Source organism: Epinephelus moara, chromosome 17, assembly GCF_006386435.1.
Source record: "Epinephelus moara isolate mb chromosome 17, YSFRI_EMoa_1.0, whole genome shotgun sequence".
In the NCBI taxonomy this organism is placed as follows: Eukaryota; Metazoa; Chordata; class Actinopteri; order Perciformes; family Serranidae; genus Epinephelus; species Epinephelus moara.
In genome coordinates, this window is record NC_065522.1 from 6,954,021 (window position 1) to 6,974,944 (window position 20,924).

The window sequence follows — 20,924 nt, forward strand, 5'->3', positions numbered from 1 at the left end:
GTATGTATGTGTGTGTGTGTGTGAGTAGAATAGGGATTGTTTCAGTGATAGCTGCAGTAGGTTTTCTCACACCTGATGCTGCCAATAAACAATAATCCCCACAGTAACACACACACACAACCTACTGCTACCTTCACAAGTGCCTCCTGCTGACATGTAACAGCCTGTTACATACTCCTCCAGCTTTCTCTCTCTCTACTCCCTCTTTGGCATCACCACCTCCTCTTCTTTCCCCCCACCTCCTCTTCATCATCTCTCATTTTCCCACCTCATCTCCATCTCCTCCACGATTTCTCGTTTGTCAGCCCCCCTTTTTCTCTCCTGCTTCCTGCTCCCTTCTGCACCTCCTCTTTATGTCTGCTACCTCTCCCTATATTTAATCTTCCTCCATTTGCTCCTCTTTCTTCTCCTTCTCCAATACTTTCTCCCTCTCCCTTCCACCTCCTGAATATTTGCCCTAATTCTCCTCCTCCCCCTCTTTCCTCTCTCTTCTCACTGTCTGTGCCCCCTGCCTGATTTTTTTTGTTTCTCCTCCTTCTTCCTCCTTTCTTTTCTCCCCCTGCCTCCCTCCTTTCTCACCACCCATGTCCTATGCCTCCTCCACTTTCCTCCCGTCCTTAATATCTCTCCCCTCCCTCCTCTGCTCCCCCTACTTTCTCTCTCCAGTGATGACTCCTCGAGTCTCTTTCCTGCCTCCCTCCTCCTCCTCATCTCCTTCCTCCTCCTCCTCCTCCTCTTCCTCCTTCCTGTCTCCCTCTCTTGCCGTCTTCCTCTCATGTCGCTTTCGATCTCAACAGTGTGTGTGCGTACGTGCAAATTCTTCCCCTCCCCCCATCCTCCCCCTACGGTGATACAGTAAAGCAGTTTCGCTCTGCTCACCTCCAGGCCCCCCCTCCTCTTCCTCTCCCTTCCTCTTCCTCATTCTCCAGTCTCATTTTCACCCCTGCCACCTCCTCCCCTCCTCTCCTCTCCCCTCGCCTCCTTCCCTCCTCTCCTCTCATTAGTCAGTGTCCATGAAACTCACCATTCCACTGTCTCTCCTCTTGCTCAGTCCTCCAGTCCCTAACACATCCTCACTAATGAACAACTGCTACATCTCTCCTCTCCCTCCCTCCCATCACCTCTCAGCTCTCCTTTCATCCTCCTCCTCCTCCTCCTCCTCTTCTCTCTGTCCTTCCCTCTCCTCCTCCTCTGTCCTCCTCTCCGTTCGTCACTCCGTCTCACTCTCTCTCTCTCCCTTCCCTCCTCTTCTCGCTTGGTTTCTCTTCGATCTCTCAGAACTGACTGTCCCTCCCACTCTCCCTTTAGCTCACTCTTGTTTCCACTTCTTTCCTCACCCCCCCCCCCCCCCCACCTCCTCCCTTCTCTCTCCACCTGTCTCATCCCTCCTTCTTGCCTGTCTATCTGTCTGCTCTTTTCACTTTTTGTCTGTCTCCCTCCCTCCCTTCCCTGTTTCTCTCCACATGTCCACACAACTCTCCCTCCTTCCCTTACACCTCACCCGGACTCCCATCCCTCCCCCCCTCCGAATTCTCTGACTTTCCCTGTTATCTCAGGAGATGCATGATCTAGAATCAGATGTGATAGAATGAACTCTCCCTGCTGTATTCCTTAAGTATTTCCTGTCATAATAAGGCCATTGTGTATGTCTAAATTTTCTGTGTTGCAACACCTTGATGTAGGCACAAGTGAATGATACCCTTTGCCACTGCCAACTCATTAACATACAGTTTCCGTCATTTCATCATCACTAATGTAGCACTGTATGACACAAACGATGACTCATTATAGTCTGACACAAGCTTTTATGACGTAGATAGATCACAGTATGTTGACTCAAACTAAAATTATACAAGGACGTAAAAGATAATTTATCACTGAAATGTTGTGGGGTGTACAAAGGATTAGAAACTCCTCTAATGTCAAGGCCTAAAATTATCTCTAAGGGAATAATCATTATGATTTTTCCCTGATGCCCTTTTAAACCCATTCAGCTGTGGTTTATGCTGAGGTTTGGAGATGCTGGTTGTCCTCAGTGCTGTGCAATGGTGTGTAGTGCCTAAACTCAATACTATACATTATTTAGAGTCTGAAGTGTATTCACACTGGAAAAGTAAGAAATTGCAGGACACTTAGCAAATTCCATGACAATCTGCCTGTTAGATATAAAATATCTTGTGTGCAAAGTTGATATTTAGACCTGAGGGTGGCACTTATGGATAGTTTGCAGCATAAAAAAAAATGGAAAGGGACCATCCTCTTGGGATCATGAATATCTACTGAAAACTGCATAACTATCCAGCCTTTAGTTTTCAGGATGTCACAGATGTAAAATATGTTGGTAAAGACCCAGCAGCAACCTCCATAGCTGAAAAAAGAAGCCAACATGGAAGTGATAAAAGCTGCAGTTCCTTAAATGGCCACTTGAGGCTGGCTCTGAGCATGAGTCAGTCCCCATAGATGTCTGTGTTAAAGCGACACTTACCTTTCTGGAAATGTTACACATTTCTTTGTTTAGGTTAAAATGCTATTAATAAGCTGATGGCACACTAAAATGTAAGTGAATTCCACCAGAGATAAAAACTCATAATTGTACCATTCTCATATGGTTCTAAGAAAACTCCAACCAGTCACAACGGTCTAGCGTCTTGTCTGTCTTCCCCACGTGGAGGCCTCCGACTGACTTAACCGCTTGCGTAACTTACGTTATATTATAAAACTCATCAGTCATCACTGACCCCAGATAAGTTTCAAAACTCCAGGGTTGCGTTTGACTGTGCAGGACAGGTAACGTTATGTTTAGTTATAACATATAACGTTATATGACAACACAGCATCCAGTTGCTAATGGCTAACGTTAGCCTATTGTAGCATAGCCTCTGAAACATTAACGTTATCTTCCTTGTGCATTTCCACTTACTAGTAACGTTAATGCTACTATCTAACGTTAGCACTGCAACCTTATTCTAAAACTCATCAGTCATCACTGACTCCGGTTGAGTTTTAAAACTCTGGGGTTGCGTTTGACTGTTTGGTTGTAACGTTACAACGTGACAACTGTATGTCAGTTTATAAGATATCTAACAAATTAGCACCCCAAGAATGGCGTCGTTATGTTAAATACTTAACGTAAAGTTACGTAGGTTAGGTTTAGAAAAAGAAACATGGCTGGGCATCGTCACATCACAAACTGAACATAAAGTTATATATTTAACACAAAGTTGCTTCGGTTAGGTTTAGAAAAATAAACTACAGTGACAAGGAGCTCTTAATTAACTCAAAGGTCACTTGGTTTCGCATGGGACACAAACACCAGTCTCCCAGGGGAAAGTTCTGTTTGTTTGACCAACCCACCACCCCAATTTGCCCTTTGACAGCAATTCGTCACATGCATTGCAGCCTTCCCGATAACATGAATTATACACAAATTGTGTTGAATTACTTTTCTTAGGTGTACACACAAACAGCGCATGAAAACAGCCTTTAATCTTTATGTAACTCACCCATTTACAATTTATTAAGGCTTAAAGTAACATATTCTTTGAGTGACAGACTGTCTAATATAGGCGTCACCACAGGCTCCTGAATGGTAGTCCGCTAACTAGTGGGTGATGTCATGGTGACTATATCCATTGTTCTTGAGGTCTATCGTAAAGACGAAGGGTGGAAGTTCAGCAGGTAACTAAAATCGTAAGGAATCATCTTTCAGCCTTCACCTTTAGATCCTATAGAGCAAAAACATTGGTCATATTAATACTTTTGAATGGCAGCAGCTGATATTTTGTGCTAAACAGTATTATTAATACATTATTATTAATACACACAGAATAATATAGTTATTAGAATGGGAAAGCCTATGATATCACATTTACATTTGAATATCACGTTTTTAGCTAAGTTGAAGCAGACTTCACTCATCTTGTTTTACCACTAGATATAAAAGCTGTAGGGCCTTCAACATAGTTAAAATACAACCAGCCATAAATCACTTCAGATTAAACACAGATATTGAGGCACCACTGCAGGAGACAGATGCCAGACATGTTTAAACCATGTGTAGACATACTCCTTGTATAATTTCATCTCAGTAGAATAGCCATGTTGGGTGGGTGTCCAGTCTATGTGTTGTAATTCTGTGCTGCAGGGCTCGCTGGCTGCGTTGAGAGAGGCCTCATCCTCATCCACCATTCTTCCTCTGGTCCTCTCCACACTGCATCTGTTGATTCCCTCTCTCATCCTCCTCCCCTCTCCTCTCACTTGTCTCCCTCCTTTCTCATCTCCTTCCTCCTCATCCTCATCCTCTCCAGTCTATCTATCTATCTATGGTCTGCAGGAGAACACCACACAGCATTGCTGAGCAGAAGAGAGGGATCTGAGCATGTATGTCTGAGTGTGTGTGTGCATGTACGTGTGTGTGTTACCAGTATATGTGTGGGTGGAGGGAGGAGGGGGGCAGCTTGAATTTCATTATCCAGTCCTGCAAGCAAATACACACCAGAGAGAATGTACAGAAACTACCTAGGTGCTGACAGTTAAAGAGTCATACCTCCACTGCCAAATGAGTTGCCATGTTGATGTTTGTCAGCATGTCTCATCTGTATGCAGAAAACAGACTTCTTCCAATGAGCATCAGGCCTCTGGATCAACTCTCAGAGCCTCGTCGCGCCCCCTACTGACACAGGAAATAAATCGTTTTTCTGCCGACAGCCGAGAGACAGATTCCCTGAAGACAAAAGACTGTAGGCGGGGTTTAGAGACTGGGCCATCTGCGTGCTGGGGAGGGCTGCTGTGTGCGTGTGTGTATGTGGAGGAGACAGAGAGAGAACCCCCTATGCAAGGCCTTTATTTGCATTACGAAAAAGTGGGAAGGCTTGCTGGCCTTCTTATATCCCACCAAACCAAGTTCTCACAGTCAGAGTCAGTGATATACAGAGGAATATTTAACCCTTTTGTTTTGGGCTCCCATAAACCCATTGCTATATGTATAAAAATAATATTTGTAGCTACAAAATCAACATTTTTTCCATTTCCCTTTTGTTAATAGATAATGATCGGAGTGGCAAGCCCCCCACACACTCCATTTGATAAAAAGTGAAACAACATTACCAAGGTTGTTTTTTTTCCCCAGTTATGCTACATAGAGATGTAATTTATGTGGGAGGTCACTCAGAGCCCAGAGAAATTAAACTACTTGTTAGAACCAAAAACTGTGAGAAAACTCCAACAACATTAATCCAAACAGACTTACTTCGCATTAGCAGATTTTGAGATAATGGGCACAGGTATGAAAAAGGCCCCACCACCTCTACATAGGAGCAGGGTCCACTGTTTGTGGTGGTTTTGTGTTTTATTATGATCTTTTTTAATCTCTTTGACGTATTTTTGTGGATTTGTGGTTATTCTATGCCCCTTTGAGTTCATTATATGTCTTTTTAGGGCATTTTGTGCCAATTTATAGTCATTTTTTGTCTCCTTTTGGTGCTTTTATCTGTTTTTGCACTTGTAATGTGTCCCCTTGTGGTTGTTTTGCCAATTTTTGAAGTCATTTTGTATCTCACTGTGGTTATTTTGTGTCTCTTTGAAGTAATTATATGTTGTCGTTTTTTGGTAATTTTGTGTCCAGTTGTAGTCATTTTATATCTTCTTTTGGTTCTTTTATGTTTCTTTGTAGTTATGTATCTCTTTGTGGTTGTTTTGCTCACTGTTGTAGAAATTTTGTGTCACTGTGGTTATTATGTGTCTCTTCTTGATTGTTTTGCCTTTTTTTGTTGGTGTTTTTGTCTTTTTGCAGTTTCTTTGCATCCCTTTGTGGACTGTTTGTGTCTCTTTGTGATCATTTTGAGTCTCCACCTAGTCAGCACGTGTTGATGTAATTGATATTTCTCAGGTGAAGATCTAGGGGGTGGCTGACACTTTGGCCCCCTTGGCCTGTGCTTGGTAGGCCCGTTCAGTTATCCATCCATGTTGCTTGGAATTTAGGAGGGTTACTGTAAACTCTCAACACCAGTCATTAGAGAGCAAATGAAAATCTACTGTCTATTTTGATAACTGATTCACTTCTCAGATTTGATGCATTTACGTGTAATGTATGATAATAACTGATAATAAATTTTGAACTGTTGGTCAGACAAAACAAGAAATACTATAAAGACCTCATCTTAGAAAATTTTCACTGCACTTGCTGCTTTAGAGCAGATAAAGGGTGAAAGGTGATTCAAGGATCTTTGATTGTCATTCACATCACATTTACATGCAGTGGAACGAAATTTCAATTCTCAGGTCCCGGTATAGCCCATGTAAACGTTGTAAACAATGCAAATATATACAATAGATATATATATATAAAAAAAGGAAGAAAATATAAAAAGATAAGTAAGAAATATAAAAAGATAAGTACACAGGCGAATATAAAAGGTAATAAGGGCAGATAAAGTGACAATGAGATATATCAACTAACAACATTTCAAACTTTAGTATATGTGTACATTTAAAATGCCATGATTGTGTTGTAATTTAACCACAGAAGTCTCACAACAGTACAGTATGTGTTTCTGTAGTTTTGAGTTTAGGCTTTCAGTGACCTTAATGGTATCCTTTGTCTCCTTGGGAATCACTCTGTGGTCCTATAGGTCTCCATAGAGTGACTTTGATATAGTATTCCTCCAACCACATTTTTGTGGTTGCTTTCCAACCTTATGACAGAATATGCAACTCTATCTTTTCTGCTGCAGGGTGAGGGGAGATACCGCAGTGTGTTTTGTTCTTCACCAGCCAATTACAGTTTGTTTGTAAGAGCTGGTGTCAAGTGTAGCTTAAAAGAGTGTCTGAAATGTAAGCCAGGGCACCTAAAGTTTAAATAATAGCCTTTATTTTCTATCCCCAATTGTCTCTTTTCTTGTCCCGGGCTTAACTCTAGGGTTGGAGGAAGAAATTAAGAGCTGCAATATTAGTGGAGTGATTTCATGCTCCATGTTCCCACCTAGTGGACAATATTATGAACTGCTTCTCAGATGACAAGAATCAACAATGATCTGATTTACCTTTTTTATTTATTTATTTGTAAAAATAATTTTGTGTGACATCATATATATATATATATATATATATATATATATATATATATATATATATATGTATATATATGGTGTTAAAGAGAACAACAAAAATTAGTAATTGCAGACATATATGGACATATAGTCATCTAAGCAACACAACACAGTACATGGCCATTATACTGTAAATGCAAGATTAACAGAGATAACTATATATATATATATATAAATTAGAAAAATGAAATAAAACAGTAAAATTATTAAACAAAATTATATATCATCTAAACACATCACATAACCCCAGTTTTAACATATTCTTGTGTAGGTACTGTAGCTTAATAGGTGACTGGTAGGCTATATGAGATTTACAAAGAGTATGATATCTGAAATAAGTTATATTAAATAAAATTAAAGTGAAAAATAATCAATATCTTGCTAATAGCAGAGTGTAATGGGTTCCAACATCTCATTGGACTTGTCATCAAAGTATTGTAGGCTAAATTGTGTGATATATATATATATATATATATATATATATATATATATATATACATAATATTTTATCTTAAACTCCCTGCATTTCAGTTGTCTAAGGTGATGTGCCAATGGTTATGCTTCAACAACATGAAGTTTGTCTAGTCTTGACCCTGTTCAGCCCTCTGACGGTCTGCCGTCACTTTCTAAACAAGGAAACCGTATTCGCGCGAAAGAAGTGCTGCTTTCAAATGCTGTCGGAATAATAGGCAACGATAACTGGCGTACTGACAGCCGTTGCACATGGTAGCGTGGCCGAGCGGTCTAAGGCGCTGGATTAAGGCTCCAGTCTCTTCGGGGGCGTGGGTTCGAATCCCACCGCTGCCAGGAAGCTTTTCTGTGGAGAATTCACAAATGTGTAGTTGTAGTTGACAGTTGGATTGTTTGTGGTACAGGTTATCTTGTGACTGTGCTGAGTCTGATACTAGTTCTCATTGTAGTACAGGGTGGTTTTGATAATCATGCTAACCAAGAGAATTCCTCTCAGCTGAACATGGACTTTATGTAGTTTGTTTTTACGGCCATGTCTACAATTTATGGTAAACTTTAGTGCTACAGGTTTATAACTTGGAATGTTTTAACTTTAATTTGAGAACTGTGTAATCATAAGAAATGTGTCAAGTGGTTTATAAAATAGCCTGATTAAACTATAACAAAAGCCAGGATTCATCCACTTTCATTAATACTCTGACCCAGTGGAATATAATTACATTAAATGAAGTACTGTACTTGTGTTTGAGTACTTCCATTTTCTGCTGCTTTAAAATTTTACATTATTTTGCAGGTTTTCTTAACAAAATCTAAACTGACTGAATAACATATAATACATTGTTATGGGATACATTTCACAAAGCTGTGAGGAATAGTTTCAGCTGTCTCCAACTCATCCAGTTACAACTCTAAAAAAGGCCTCTTACACATAAATGCACCACTAACAACATAGTGCATAATGGGGGTCATTATGCTGCATAATGAGGAACTTTCCCCTTTGATACTTTACATACATTTTGCTGATAACAAATTATTTTACTTAGTAACATTTTGAATGCAGGACATGAAGTTTACTTGCACATTGTGGTTTGCTAATGTCACTTAAATTATCTGAACACCTTCCACCGCTACTCTAAGTAACATTTAGGAAACACAACTTTGACTTTTCTTTGTTTTTTTTTCAAAGTACATAAAGATATATTTTAAAAAATACAAAAAGTGCTTTATTCACTTTGTTGTGTCAATTGAATGTTTTATTTTATTATAGTCAAAAGAAAACACAGAAGAGAAGCAGCATTTAATGTTTATGCACCACTCTATGCTCTTTTAAATCAAGGCTGAAGACTTTTCTATTTGCTGCTGCCTTTTTTTAAAATCAAACATTTATTAATTTCTTACACTGCACTGTAACTTTCATTCTTGTATTTTTATACCTGCCTCAGTATTTTAGCTCTCTTCATAATGTGTTTTCTTTTTTGGACTCTGTCTTGATGCTCTAGATATTTTATGTAAAGCACTTTGAACTGCCTTTATACACTGTAAATTAAGCAGTTTTTCATTGATTTTTTAGATAAAGCAAGTCTTAAAGGTCCCATATTTTGCTCATACTCAGATTCATACTTGTATTTTGGGTTTCTACCGGAACATGTGTACATGTTTTATTGTTAAAGAAAACACAATATTTGTCTCATTTTGTCCACCTGAATATACCTGTAATCACCCTGTCTAAAATGTTCCATTTTTCTATCTCCATAGACCGTTTCAATGGAATTACATTGCTAGGCGAAAGTTTGGGTCCATGTTTAGTTCCTGTCAGCTGATGTCATGTCGTAGCTGACTTAGCGCTCCACTAACTTGAATGTGGATTAAGTAATTTAATCTTGTAGCTCTTTTAGATTTTCTAGACATTATCGGACTGAATATATTAAATCTTGATAATGGAATGAGTCATTTCATGGGGGTCGTGACTTAAAAAAATCGTATCCGCTGATTTATAGAGGTCTCTTTCCCTATGTAAGTCTATGGGAAAAGTTTTTTGGGCCCAATGCATCTCTTGATGGACACCGGTAATTTCAGTATCATTGTTTGGCCACTAGGAAAATTGGCTTCACAGCTTGGGGCACTAGCTGGCCATTCAGAATGCTTATGTTTCAAACTGTCTTTATAGTTGTGACATCACAAAGTCACAGAAACCCTGACGGCTAGTTTAAAGGCACAGTTTTTGAATATGAACTGCGTGCACCTGTCTGTGGACTGAGTGATTTGATACTTAAACAGTATTTATATAGCTCCTATACTGGCTTTATTTTTTTTTTATTTAAAAAAAAAAAAAAAGGTGGAAATCTGGCACTTCCCAAAATGGGACCTTTAACAAAACTAACTAACTAACTAACTAACCAAATAAATTAATAAATATAAACAAGGTCTCAAAAATACGAATTTCCCCAAAGTTTTGCAGTACCTTAAATTCTACAAGTTGAGGCTAGCACGACTGAGGCTCACTAGTTCTCAGAAGTCGGAGCTCGTGGGGAGCACGTGAATGTAGCATAGTTGGACGCGACGGAGAGGAGAGGAAAGAAAAGGGCAAGGAAGGGACCTGTAATAAATTCAGCCTCGCACTCTTGGCGCCAATCCGACTTAAAGAGAACAAAAACAGCGAATTTTTCATTGACGTTTTAATCAAATTTGCGCCTCACCGCTGCTTCTCTCACAGCCATCGGTCGATGCTGTAGCCAGCTAGCTTCGTTAGCACACTATCTATCATTGCCATATTAATCTGGCCCCCTTCTCTCTGTCTGTAGTGACGGTACTAATAACTCAGCAACAGTACAGCACGGGGACAATAGAGGTGTGTTTCTCCAGGGGGATCGATAAGACACAGCGGCAAAATGGGGGTGAGTTGTGTGTGTTTTGCTTCATGTCTCGGTGCGAGGTGATACAATGAAAGGTGAATGTTTGGGGGCTTGTAAATGCGTGATGGTGAGAGGAGAGAAAGAAAGAAGGAAGGAGGGAGGAAGGGAAAGGAAGAGAGACCATGGTGGATGTATGTAGCCAAAGGTGTTGGTTGGCACCGGGGCTCATTTGGCTGCGTTAGCCGTGTAGCTACCTCCAGATAGCTTAGATAGCATTGTAACGTTAGCCTGAGCTTACACTTAGCTTTATGTGGCATTTCCAGCATTATTACTGCATTGTCCTTGCCGCTATGCACAGTTAACTTCTCCTGGTGTGTGTGTTGTGCCATTGTTAGCGTGCTAGCTGTGTTAGCCCCTTAGGAATGCCATATTAATGACGAGTGCTTTGCTAGCCATTACTGCTAATCACTTGTGTGTGAGAGTGTATATTTTCCCAACAAGCCGGAGTGTGGTGTCTTAGCCCACCTGGTTATAATAAATTGAGACTTGTTGGATGTGAATAATGTTCTCCCCAGCAGCAGCCAGGCCTGCACTCATGCTGTAAAGCTGAGTTAGTTCCCATAACTTGAGCTAGTCTCTGTAAGCAGACTTGAGTTTATCCTCCACTTTCTCTCCAGATAAACCAATCCACGTGTTTTCACAGTCCCAGCTCAGTCTGCAGCCTCTCTGTGCTTGGTACAGACTTAATGCTGTGAACTAAAGTTGGCAATTCAGTGCATTCCTTCCCATAATTGTTGCCTCTTCTGCTCAAGTCAGGATCTAAATGGGGGAATTTGGCTAATTCCCACTTATTAATGCATTAAAATGTTTTGTTCATGAGGCATCAATGCACCATTTCTGTAAACATGTCACTGAAATCCTGATATACACATAACCCTCCCAGCATGGGTAGTGCATTTTTGATTAATTGAATAATCCGTCACTATTTCCAACACCAAAGATAATGTCTTCAGATAGCTCTTGGATGAATCACAGACCAAAACCTAAATATGTCTAATTTAGAAGTGTAAGTGTCACGCCACTTCTGCTGTGTGTGACTCAGTGTTAATTTTGTCTATAAATTGCAGGTGTCCATAACAAAGACAGCTAATAATCTCTATTTATGGAAGTGCACCTCATAGAGACATATTTATTGCAGCTTTTAAAGCGTGTGTTTTCAGTTGCCAGGCATGGATGCAGTCGAGAGTAATTTGTGTGAATTATGGCTGCACCATTGCTGATTCGCGCATCAGATATCAAGCCAAGAGCGGGCTAAATTAGAGTATCAGTATCAGAGAATTTCCCCAGTACTACAGTCCCACACCGAGAGCAATATGCAATATCAGCGATGTAAACACTCCACTGTTAAAACCAGCATTGTCATAAAAGCTACTGATATCAAAATGAATGCTCTTTTTTTAACTTGCTATTGTTATCCCACTGTTGCTGTTTCTATAGACACAATCATCATGTCGATGAATATGATGTTTTAAATATAAAGTATAAGTATTACAGTTTGTGCTGCATGACTGACCTTATTTACTTTGATATTTCTGGTTGTACTCGTTCTTAGATTTGATGTTTGTTCTGTTCTCATGTCATTAAGTCTGTTTTCTCATGTTAATATGTGGGGTCAAATGTTGTTGCAAATGAGGTCTGCACACACAGAAACACAGGCTTGTGTGAAAAGCTAAATTCTGGTGCAACTAATTGCCCTTGATTCTTTTATTTCCCCCTTAAATTTAGGCTTAAGTTACAGCCCTAACAGGGACTGTACATTACATACATGTTAGTAACTAAAGTGCAAGATTCCTTCTTCTTTAACCACAATCACTGAATGAACTAAATAACACAAGCAGAAAGTTCATAAATGCATGTGACATTTTTGTATGTTGGCCAAAGGCACAGTTGTTTCAATGTAAAATTGATTATATGGCATAGAGAAGAAAAAATGCAAAATATTCTCAGTGAATTAGGAGAATAGATGATTACAGTCTGAAAAGGTCCTTAAAGTATAAAGAACAGACTTAATTACATTTTATTAAAAAGATTGAATATAATTATTGATAATACTGATCAGAAATTAGTTGAATGAGGAGGAGTGAGGAAGAAATGGTTCTGACACATCTTAATATTTTCCCTCTTTTTACCCCTTGTCACCATGTGTCGTCTTCTTTCAAACCTCTCTTCCCTATACGTTTCATCTGTTCCTCTATCCATACTTTTCTCTCCTGCATGTCTACTCCCATCTCAACAACATTATCCTTATTTTCTGTGTCCAGAGGAAGTCCAACAGAGCAAAGGAGAAGAAAGCCCGGCGTCTGGAAGAGAGGGCAGCTATGGATGCCGTCTGTGCCAAGGTGGACGCAGCCAACAAGGTAATTTTGGTTGCACATTAACCGGCAAGGTTAATGCTTTAGTGGTGGGCCACATGGAGGGCTTTCAGGGTTAACTTTTGGGGAGATGGAGTTGAAACTATTTAAGGAACTGGGATAATCTTGTTCAGGAAATGAACGTTAAGGTGTTAGCTGCTTGCTGACTGCAAAACAAGTTCAAAATTTTCAGTTGTGTCATTCTGACAGTTGATAATGGCATTGCGTTGATGTTAAAAATAAATGCACTTTTGCATCTAAGTGCCTCACATAAAAGCATCCACCACTTGGCCCTTTTACATGATGTTTCAGGCTTTCCAGTGGATTCAGGCTGCATCGAGCATGCCACTTAAAACCTCCATTGTGAGCTTTGATTTTTAAAAAAAAATTTTTATCACATGCGCATGATTCCATGTAATGACATCAAAAGACAGGGATGCCCTCCTTATTACTCCGAATACACCCATAATTGATATTCACACAACAGGAAAAGCCGAATGCAGTGCCATATGTTTCTTTATGCATAATTAATTGGCTTTATTAAATCCTAGCCATGTAGCAGAACACACAGAAGACAGCTCCTGTAGCTTGGAGGTGGGCTACATCATTAGTAAAACCTTATTGAAGCCCGGTAGAGAACAAAGCTCACACCCTTGCCTCGAGCTGTAGCTACAGTACTTCTTCTACAAGCTCTGAACAGGCCTGCCTGTGCTTATTACTTTTCTGTGTCACTTTGTCCCAAAATGGGGCACTGTGTGTTGCATGCTGTTCTCACTCCCGCCCCTCTCCACTGTTGGTGTGCCAACAGAGAAGGAATGCGAGAAATTCTCCCAAAGTAACTTTTATTTTTGTTTGTGTTCTTGCCAACAGCGATGCATCTTGACTTAGACTATTGTTTCAAGTGAACAAATGGTGTATTCACTGCTTGGAAAAACAAATATTTTCTGGTAGATTCAGATTCTGGTAGGTTCCTCTAGGCCTTAAAATGGAGGAGAGGTATGGACAGATTACTGAACAGACCTACTGGGACCCGACCAAGGGCTGACAGGGCCCCTTTACAAGAGCTTCTATTTGTAATGACCTTTAAAATCATTTGTCATTGGAAAAATCTAGTGGCTCATCATTCAAAATGAGGGTTTTTAAAATTCTTATCCTTAAAAATATTTGCTTATACAGAGTCAGAACTGATGTTTTTATCTTTCCCTTAATACAGCTGCATCGTTCACATGTCGGTACCCAGGAGCCCAATGTCTTGTAATCTATGTAAGAAGAGGGGTATTCCTAATTTGATATTACTCTCAGGGCCGAGGAAAAGCTTACTTTGTGGGGGCTTATTATGGGTGACTAATGGGGCTATTACACTAATAGCTCTGTCATTTTCCTGCCTGTATGGGCCCCTTTTGGCCTATTTTGGCTCCAGAGCCTGTAGTGGAACCCAAGGGATGCTTGGATTAGATATCGCAATCTCTTTTAGTGTCTACTTTTGAGGGGTTCACTGCGTTCACAAATAAAGAAGTTTGATTTGAAAATACATAAGTATAGTGGAAGTAACGAGAATTTTCATTAGCAATTAATCTGCCTATTATTGAATCGATTTTTGTCCATAGAATGTAAGAAAACAGTCAATTAAATTTCACAGAACCCATGGTGACATGTTCAGACATCTTATTTTGCACAACAACGGTTCAGAACCCAATGATGTGTATTTTGCCACCATCCAACAAAGAGGAACAGTGAATTATTACATCTAAGACACTAGAAATGCCTAATATTTGACACCTGTTTATTTGATTATTAAAAGTTTTAATCTTATATCGATTGAATAATTGCACAATCGACTGATAAATTCAGCTATTTAAAGGCACAGTCCCAGTATATTTTTGAAATGTGTGTACAATAAATGTCAAAGCAAAAGTGAACTCTGAACTAAAATGGCAGCGTTTTAATGGGGGGCAATGTAATAAGAAGCTAATTTTGTCTCTTCTCCTCACAGCTCGATGACCCCCTGGCTGCCTTCCCAGCCTTCAAAAAGTACGACAGAAATGGGTACGTGATACTTTGTACGCCTACAAAGGACTTATTCAGTATTTCATGAAATACGTGCTTGTTTCATTTGATGCATGGAGGGGAGAGTTGGTCTGCTGCTAGTATTTCTGTCTGTTCTTCTTTTAGTCTTTCTCTCACTTTACTACAGTGTAGACACACACACATGCACACACTCTTGATGACATTGACCCTGTTTACTTGTCCTTCCATCCAGGCTGAACCTGCAGATAGAGTGTAAGAGAGTGACATCCCTCAACCCGCTGTCTGTGGAGTGGGCCTTCGAACTCACCAGAGCCAACATGCAGACACTGTAAGAAGTCTCCTCTTGTAGTTCAAGTACAGAGTTAAGGAGCAGAGTGACCCATCTCTAACAGGGATGAACAGGCTTGATATGAGCAGTTGGTTTTCAGCTGAAAATAGATAAAAGAAGAAGAAGTGCAGACGAGCCAGAAATTCTTTGTGTGCAGGAGAATTGGAGAGTGACATCAAACATACGAGTATGAATTAAATCCTACTCACTGGGGAGCCTGTGGAAACGCAGACAGATTTGAGACAGAGGCAGAGAATGCCTTCAATTTATCTTCTCTGACTTTGCCAGAATTTGAGTCATTTTCAATTTAGCAATTGGCAGCCAGTCAGTTGAAAGCAAATTTGTTCCATTTAGAAAACATGTCACTTCTGAGTGGCACTGCCAGGGCGGCCTGATGATAGGGAGAAATGCAAGGGGGGAAATTAGCACACTAGGTCACGTTTGAGATGCCCTGTTTTCTTTTTTTTGTTGCTGTGCCGTAGGTACGAGCAGAGCGAGTGGGGCTGGAAGGAGAGGGAAAAGCGGGAGGAGATGAATGACGAGAGGGCGTGGTACCTACTGGCCCGCGACGGCGACTCCGCCCCTGTGGCCTTCTCTCACTTCCGGTTCGACGTTGAGTGTGGGGAGGAGGTTTTATATTGGTATGATATCCTTCCACAAGTTTGTGGATTTAAGTTCCAACTGTAGGTTTTATTTTAATGACTGGAAACAAGATGTTTTTCATTTGTTAAAATTTTTTTTTAACAATATGCTCACTCTGGTCTGACATGTTGTCTTGACCCTCCAGCTATGAGGTGCAGTTAGAGAGCAGAGTGCGGAGGAAAGGGCTCGGAAAGTTCCTCATCCAGATACTACAGCTCATCGCTAACAGGTAAAATCTACAGCTGCCATGATGTGTAAAACTCAAGAGGCTTTGCAGCCAAAAACCAAATGGATCTGGATTAATAATCGTATTCTGTTCTATTATTTCATATTGAGTTTTGGTCCAAAAAAACTTGTGGACGTAGGAAAGTACTTCTATGTCTACACTCACACCGGGCAGTTGGTGAACCCCGAAATCTGCCAGAGAGCTGGAGGGAGACAGTGTGGTGTTACGCCAGACTAGCTTACTTGTTAAACCTAATGGTTGGTTATTGCCTACATTTTGACTGCCTGTATTAAGATGTTTAAATAGTGGTTTAATTTCACAACAGAGACAAAGAATGCCAAGGCTTAGTGCAAACATTATTGTTACCTGGCTGTCCATTACGGCAGATGAGGGAGATGTGATGCTGCTCTGCAGAGCGCTCAAATGCGGTGGTCGGGCAAACAACACACTTTTAATTGAGAACTGGTGTCATGGGCCAAATCTAAAAACTAAAATTATTGAAAAGAAATAGAAAAAAATTGTCTTGCAAAAAGACCATCGTTTGTGTTTTGCCTCGCTTTTTTGTCGCCACTGTGTCTCTTGGATGCCTGCTGCTTATGGTCTGGCATCTGATTGAGTGGCTAGCTTTTTATAAAGCCCAGACCTCACCTGAGCACTGTGGGGGTACACGCCCATAAACGCCCTGAGTACAAAAAATTAAAAGAAAAATATGAACACAAAATATGACACATTGTTTTTTAGGAAAACCCTGCATAGTGTATCTTTAAGTTCTGTAACTCCACAGGGCACCTTTTAAGGAGATTCGTTCCTCACATCTTTCACTAATGTGAAACTAACTTTTCTTTGCCCTCTTGCTCTTTCTGTCTAGTACGCAGATGAAGAAAGTGATGTTGACAGTTTTCAAACACAACCACGGGGCTTACCAGTTCTTCAGAGAAGCTTTACAGTGAGTATACTGGCTCTGCTAAACACTTATTCTTTATAAAATGGAGAAATGGCATGTTTAACGTTAAAGGAAAGACCTGTAATGTTATTTGTTTTTGTTACACTTAAGTTAGTCTTAGTAACGTCTTCATCCTCGTTACGTGACCCCTCTCTTTCTCTCCACGCTTTTAGATTTGAGATTGATGAGACTTCGCCAAGCATGTCCGGTTGCTGCGGCGACGACTGCTCTTACGAGATCCTCAGCCGGCGGACCAAACACGGCGAGGCCTCGGCAGGACACACCCACGGGGGCGGGCACTGCGGGGGCTGCTGCCACTGATCGGCTTCAACTCCACCCTTTTACGATTGGTTAAAAGCCAGCAACTTTCATGGCTGTGTGTGAAAGCTTGAGCTGCCTGCTACTGCTGCAGGCGTTTTGAGTTTGACAGGCTGTAGAGCGCCGTTAAAAATGAACCGATGGTGGAACACCTGGCTACAGATGTCTGTGTCGCATTATGGATTGAGATTTATGTTTTTTTTTTTTTTGTTTGTTTTTCGGGTTTGTTTATTGTTTGGTGTTTTCCTGCTAGAAAAGCAGTATGCAGTGTGAGCTTTCACACATAGCTCCTTCTTTCTTTCCTACTTCTCGGTTCAATGTCCAAGCCGTCTTTTCTCATTCACTTATCCCAGTTAACGATGACAATTAGTAGTTCCCAGTCAAGAAATGGCATTGCTGACATGAACCTCATCCCACTTTACTCTCATCTCCTAACGTGTTATTCTGTATTCAATCATTCTGCAGCGCTTCTTAAACTATGGCTTGGGACCTGGCCTAAGGCTGTATTATAGAAACTTTCTACCTCAAATCCAGATTTCAGTACATTTTTCTAAATAAATCATGCCCTCACGCCAATTAGTATGCATACTAAGTAGATAAGAAGAGTTGGTCAGTTTCTGTTATACAGCCCCTGATTGCTTTGGGACCCCACACTGAGATTATTGAACCAGGGTCCCAGGATTAGGTGGAATTTACTCACATTTGGGTCCCAGAAAAAAGTCAGAGGAGCCCTGCTGTACTGTAACACCACCTGTTAGATTGCAAGTTATATGCACGTATGGCTTGAACCGTGTCGGACCATTATACTACCATTACAAGATTACAGAACACTGTTAGCACCGCCCATATTTTCTATTCAGGTGGTGCCTAAATCTATAGGCGTCTCCCCCTGCTTTTATTTTTTTTATAACTTATCCGACATGATGTCTAAGATTGCCCTTATCTTTATTATGCTGTGAGTAAAACATATTTCATTACTCATCATCTGTTCGTCATGTCAATCTGTCAAGCCGCACCCAACCGGAAAATAATCCCACAGTGACCCTCTTGCTCGTTTGGATGTTCAACTTGCTTTAACCCCCAGTTATATTTCCGTATCAGAGATACAGGTCATGACCTAAAACTTTAAAGACACGATGAAATCATTTGCTCTCATTTTGTTTCCATGCTCACAGATTCACCTACGCATCATGTGCTTCACTTCAGTCAAACTCCTTTCCTTTCTCCTTTCCGTTCTGCCTCCCCCCCGTGTCCTAAAGGCGCCAAGTGATGACTGCAGACGGGTTCGTGTCGCTCTCATCTTTAGTCACCCTTGTACAATCGCATCACACCCGCCTGCCTCTTTGTTCACTTTGTCTCCAAGAGGTACTGAAGATAAACAAGTTGATGTTGATGCTACTGTTAGCTGTATTTAAAAAAAAATACTAAAACCATCCTCCATCCCTTCTCTTATGTATTTTGTTAGCATGAGCAAATCATATTGATTCAGTGTGGATGAGGATTGGTAGAAGCCACTGTTTCATGACGTGGCCGTCAGAAGCTGATGAACGGAGGAGGGAACGTGGGATGGATGGATGGGTGGATGGATGGATGATGAAAGTAACTGCAGAGAACTGAAAGTGTTTTTCATGGTCGTTTTTCTTCTAGTCAGTCATCAGCTGTTTTTCCCAGCCCACTGTCATTAATTTGTATGACAGAATTTAGAGATGTTAAACAAAACTTGTAGTCTAAATCATGAGTCATCGGCAGTGATGCTGCCTCTGAACACGTATCTAAAAGCCTCATGTGGGTCTGGTAGCATCACTTTAATATTTCAAACAAATCTCCCGTGAGCATCAGTGCATGTTAGAAGTATGTTATAGGGGGAGTTGGGTGAAATTTAAAGTTAATGCTGCTGTTTGGTATTCCTTAAAGCATCTTGGCACAAAGTCAGTACTGTAAGATTCACTTAACTGATCCAGAATAATCCCTTTGCCAAGATTCCTGTAGGATTTCCACTTAGGATTTCAGATACCACGTTACCGGTCAATCTAGAAAGGCTTCGATCTTGTTGATTCCATATCTGTTTACAAAACCTTCAGGGTGTTTTTGGACAGTTTCGAGTGCTGGTCAGCTGAGTTAGAAGCCCTATCTAGAAACCACCATAAAACCCTTTAATTCCAGGACCGTAGTCAGTTTGTACAGATTTTGCGTTTGGGCTGGAGGTGTTAGGAGACGTTACTTTACGCTGCTGTGGATTTTAAGATTCCTCGATGTAGTGTGGCTGCGAAGGGCTTCAATTGGTATGTTTTGAAATGTTTTTTTTTAAACAAGGCTCAACTTGAGATTTCATACAGATTAATGCCTGGTCAAAGTATGTGAAGCAGGGGAGACTGGAATGTGAAGTTGACAGACACTTTCTTACACCTAGATACTGAAATATTCTCAAGAATGTTATGTATCACCAAAAAAAACAAACTTTTTGAATGATCAAGTCCAGATCCTGGGGTGGAAGTTTCTGGTTGTTTCCAGACTGGATAGAGGCAAAAAAAACATATTCAGCACCTGGAGATGACATATTGGTGTCTTGGCTTGTTTGATCATGAACAACAAAAACAATTAAACAACATATTGCTTGTTTTAGTTCTAGACTACCTTCTGATAAGTACAGTAAGTCATTTTTTGTACTGCATAGGTTACAATTTTAAAAAAAGGATGTTGTACATAGTGGTAGTATATCAACCGACTGACAGTCTCTCTCTCAGGTTAATCAAACGTAATCAAACCTCATCTGTTATATTTAACAGCCATGTTGTCAGATAGCTGTTCGCTGGATTTGATCAGTCGCGGCTCTGACCTAGAGTCAGTTTTTTATGTGTGTGTCATGCCATAGTATTTCAAGAAACAGATCTGAAGAACGCGATAACACTTAACAGGAGGTGATTATAGCTTTTATGATGGGCTACAGTAAATGAAAAGCTCCTAAGCCTTGGGAATGTGAAATTGCATTCAAGTGAATATGACACAGAGTTCGAACTGACCCTAGATTAGCGCTCGGTTGTTACATTAAATCCAGGTAGGTGGGCTGTCTTTAAGGCTCACTGAAGGTAAAAATGCTTTTGTGAAAATATCTTTGAAAATGAGCCTAAACTTAACCAGTTTATTTTAAGTCAGTGAGTACTTTTATTTTAGAAAATGGTTCTATACCCTCACACAATCACAGATCCTTCTGGTCTTTTCTCTGTGTACATATATATATATAAATATAAGCTGTTGTGGATCCATCTTCATTTTCATTTCTTGGCCTTTTACACGTTAAAAAACGCTTTTTAAACATGTTAAAAGTAAAACTCCATGTTTGAGAGTGAGTGTTACAGTCCTGTCTATAAACGACAATGAAAGGGAAAACTAAGTCGTTCTGCCTTGTCAGTGTTTTATTTGTATGTTACAAATAAAGGAAAGTTGTTTGACTTTTCAAGAGATGCCCTTTTGTTTTTTGTCACCTATGATCTTTTTTTTTCACCAATCCGCTAAAGCATTAAAACCACTGACTGGTGAAGTGAATTACATTGATCATTTCGTCATAATGCAATGTTCTGCTGTGAAACCTTCGCAGCATG

At 40.3% G+C, this 20,924-nt stretch overlaps 1 protein-coding gene and 1 non-coding gene across 2 annotated transcripts; both read left to right on the forward strand.

Annotated features, from left to right (window-relative positions):
* Positions 1-7,831: 7,831 nt before the first annotated feature.
* Positions 7,832-7,913, forward strand: trnal-aag (transfer RNA leucine (anticodon AAG)). The gene has a single exon. It is a non-coding gene; the product is annotated as a tRNA-Leu (tRNA).
* A 2,186-nt stretch (positions 7,914-10,099) lies between these two features.
* On the forward strand, positions 10,100-20,777 carry naa40 (N-alpha-acetyltransferase 40, NatD catalytic subunit). Its single transcript, XM_050067204.1, has 8 exons — positions 10,100-10,471; positions 12,751-12,846; positions 14,834-14,886; positions 15,101-15,196; positions 15,679-15,837; positions 15,984-16,067; positions 16,933-17,010; positions 17,181-20,777. Exons 1-8 carry the CDS (start codon positions 10,466-10,468, stop codon positions 17,326-17,328), a joined length of 720 nt encoding a protein of 239 aa, XP_049923161.1. The 5' UTR covers positions 10,100-10,465; the 3' UTR covers positions 17,329-20,777.
* The last annotated feature ends 147 nt before the right edge of the window (positions 20,778-20,924 follow it).

Bases quoted from the DNA above. Each gene is read 5' to 3' on its own strand.
- naa40 (XM_050067204.1), top strand. The intron at 14,887-15,100 runs GTACGTGATACT...CCTTCCATCCAG, and splicing joins AAAAAGTACGACAGAAATGG to GCTGAACCTGCAGATAGAGT. The intron at 15,197-15,678 runs GTAAGAAGTCTC...GCTGTGCCGTAG, and splicing joins AGAGCCAACATGCAGACACT to GTACGAGCAGAGCGAGTGGG.